This window comes from Carex rostrata, chromosome 25 (genome assembly GCF_964058835.1).
Source record: "Carex rostrata chromosome 25, lpCarRost1.2, whole genome shotgun sequence".
Lineage (NCBI taxonomy): Eukaryota > Viridiplantae > Streptophyta > Magnoliopsida > Poales > Cyperaceae > Carex > Carex rostrata.
In genome coordinates, this window is record NC_135942.1 from 1446086 (window position 1) to 1449052 (window position 2967).

At 36.6% G+C, this 2967-nt stretch overlaps 1 protein-coding gene across 1 annotated transcript; it reads right to left on the minus strand.

The window, feature by feature from the left end:
* Window positions 1–1257: 1257 nt before the first annotated feature.
* On the minus strand, window positions 1258–2967 carry LOC144576347 (uncharacterized). The gene is made up of 4 exons (XM_078326710.1): window positions 2834–2967; window positions 2135–2337; window positions 1738–1889; window positions 1258–1634 (listed from the first exon to the last, which is right to left on the minus strand). The coding sequence occupies exons 1-4, from the start codon at window positions 2862–2864 to the stop codon at window positions 1619–1621; spliced, it is 402 nt and encodes a 133-aa protein (XP_078182836.1). The 5' UTR covers window positions 2865–2967; the 3' UTR covers window positions 1258–1618.

A 2967-nucleotide genomic window follows, 5' to 3' on the forward strand; every position in this document is an offset into this window, starting at 1 on the left:
AGTTCCTCCAGAATCGAAATATCAAACAACTGCCCCATAATTACAAAATTTATATTCTGCCTGTAAAGCATACAGCAGATTCAAGTCTCTGTAAAATAAATGTACTATATGTTGGAAACATCAATGTAACATCCCAGAAAAAGGCTCAAATGGACCTACTGATCCAGTCAGGCTGTTAAAACACCAAACACATTTACCAACAAATGGATAAGTTTATTCACTATGGTAAATTGGTAATTCCTGCATCAAACCTAGAGGTAGCAAAATCTAACCTGGAACAAAGAACTCACCCAATCCGACCCAAAACATGAACGAAATCCCAAAAAATGACTCGAACTTGAGACAACCCGAACTTAAGCTTACTAGAACCCGTGGCAATGACCTAAAATGATCTGACTCAAACCAATCTGATCTTAACATAACTTTGCCTCTACTAGTCCGACCCGAAACTTGAAAATAATCCGAAGTAAGACGATCCGAGATCTGACTCCACTTGACCCAAGACTAAAGAATGAACCCAAGCAAGACAAATTGAAACCCAACCCAATCCGAACCAACCTAACCGGTGACGATCCAAGACCTGACAATCATCTGAAATCAAACTGATCGAAACCCAACCCGTCATATCCAATTACCACCTCTAAAACCATTTACCAAGTATAAGTTCTCTGATGTTCCAGACCAATTTTCACTTGATAGCACTAGCATAACAGAGGTAAAATATTTAGAACAATTATATATCTTTCAAAGCATTTACACACAAGAAGATAGAAAAATTATTCATTCAGAAATAAAATTACACAACTACAAAATATAACAGGTAAGCTTCAAGTATTATCTCACCTACACCCAAAAATATGCCATGCTAAACTGTATCACCTATACTCAGCCTCTCCTGATTTCTTCTAAAATACCAAAAATCCCCTCTTCTCCATCATTTGGTATCAAATGCAGCAAGAGAAGGATCCAAATGGTCCAGAATTCATATAATATATTATTATTTTTTCCATGTTTTTGGGCACAAGCGATGTTTTGAGGTTTTGCAGGGTAGCGCATGAAAATGTGTTGAAATTATAAGATAACACTTTACAATTTTACTTGACCAGAGCCGCTACATGTTCTGCAAGACCGAGCTGAAGAACACTTAGAGCAGTAAGTCCACTTTGTTGGGAGCCTGAATAAAAGGAGGTTTTCTTTTCCATTAAAATTGGTCTAGTAATTCAATTAAATTACTATATAATGTTTCTTTAAATTTCATTTTAGTTGCTCAACAAAAGATGCCGATGGCCACAAACTCAGTAATGTACCAGAGTTAGTACCTTTTAAGTCATGTGCTGAGACCACAAGTCCACAGCCGTCAGGTCTAGTAGGAATTGTAAGTGTTGACAATTCAACAAGCTTTCAATTTACTAAAGAGTACAGATCAAACTTATATTTAGGCACATGAGCCGGCTAAATTATTTTTTTTCTTGAAATTAAAAATGGTACCATTTTTTTGCAACAGGATTTTGCAAGTGGTCACAAATTAAGCCTAATTTCTGTCCATTTTTCCTCAATTGACCCTGACAAGACCAATTACCCCTCATTTGACAACCGATTTAGTCTCCAATTACCTTATTTATCTCCAATTCACCCTGAAGAGTGAAAATAAAGAAGACAAACTGAAATCTCATGCTATAAAAGAAAAGATAACAAAATAATATAGTATATATGGGAGGACAAAAATGATAAGCTTACCCAGCTGTATAACGGGTGGCTGCAGTCTTTGAAGCTGTTCTGGCCTTTCGTGCGCTCTCCTCTGAAATTTTCTTGAAGACATATCCTTCTCCATTACACTCTGAGCAAAGGCCTGAACCACTGCATTCTTCACAATCCTTCAAGGCCTCTGTCTATTTCAAAACAAAATGTCAAATTTATACAAACTTGATATAAAGATGTCATAAGAATCACTGTACTGGATATCAATACTGTACCAGCCAAGGTTCAAAATTGATCTTCTTAGTTATCTTTAATTTTTTTTCTTTTTCGGCAGATCAGTTTGTTTTTTCTGCTGTCATATAGCACTTCTATTGTAAGTGAAGAAGCTGCTGTAAAAAGGGTAACAATTATTTGAGTAGATAGATGAAGCATGTACAGTGGAAGTTTCTGAAGCTTTCAGCCTCTTTGCAAGAAGGGTTGCTGCTGCACCTACAGCTACTGAAGCGACCAGGATGGAAGCTGCAGTTTCAGGTAAAGCAAATTGCACGTAACTTTTCTTCCTCCTGACGCTACACAATTTTGAGCTACAATGGTGTACAGATGGTAAATGAATTGGTGTTCGAGACCTGAGATTGGACACTGAAACAATAAGTTGTCAGCGATAATTCGGATCAGTTTAACAGTAGAGGAATTTTAATTAATTTATGGTAAAAACCAAAAAGATGATTATAAGGTAGATGCTAATCCCTTGATTTTGGGCCTGTTCGGTTGGGAAGGAATAGGGGAGTTGATTGGAATAGATCATCTATTCCATCTGAACAAGAGAAAATAATTGAGTGGAATTGTGGAAATGGGAAAACTGGAACTGAGTTTGAACTTTTTACAATTTGGTCCCTCCTCTATTCCAAATTTCACATTTTCTCACTTTTCCTTTATTCTACTACTTTGCCGAACAAACTACTAATTCCAAATTTTCACTTGTTAAATATTTAACAAAAAGTAAAATTTTGTGAAAAAAAGAGGGCATACACCATGAGTTACATGTTCTACTAGACCAGTAACTAAGCATTTCTAAATTCCGGCCAATTTATTGCTTGTGGCATTAGAAAATAATTGCAAGAAATTATAAGATTACCATGAGAAGAAACGAAAGAAGCTAGCTCCATTGCAAGTACAGCTCGTGCCTCTTTTTGGTGCACAGTTCGCGCCTGAGCTGATAAGGAGAGAGAATAAAATGCCTCGCAGATTTCCAGGTTCTTAGACTGAAGC

What these genes read in the sequence shown, in the direction of transcription:
- LOC144576347 (XM_078326710.1), bottom strand. Translation starts at nt 2,864, where the DNA reads ATGGAGCTAGCTTCTTTCGTTTCTTCTCATG. An exon ending in TTCTTTCGTTTCTTCTCATG is followed by an intron (nt 2,338 to 2,833) that starts GTAATCTTATAA and finishes TTATTGTTTCAG; the next exon opens with TGTCCAATCTCAGGTCTCGA. An exon ending in AAGCTTCAGAAACTTCCACT is followed by an intron (nt 1,890 to 2,134) that starts GTACATGCTTCA and finishes GTTTTGAAATAG; the next exon opens with ACAGAGGCCTTGAAGGATTG.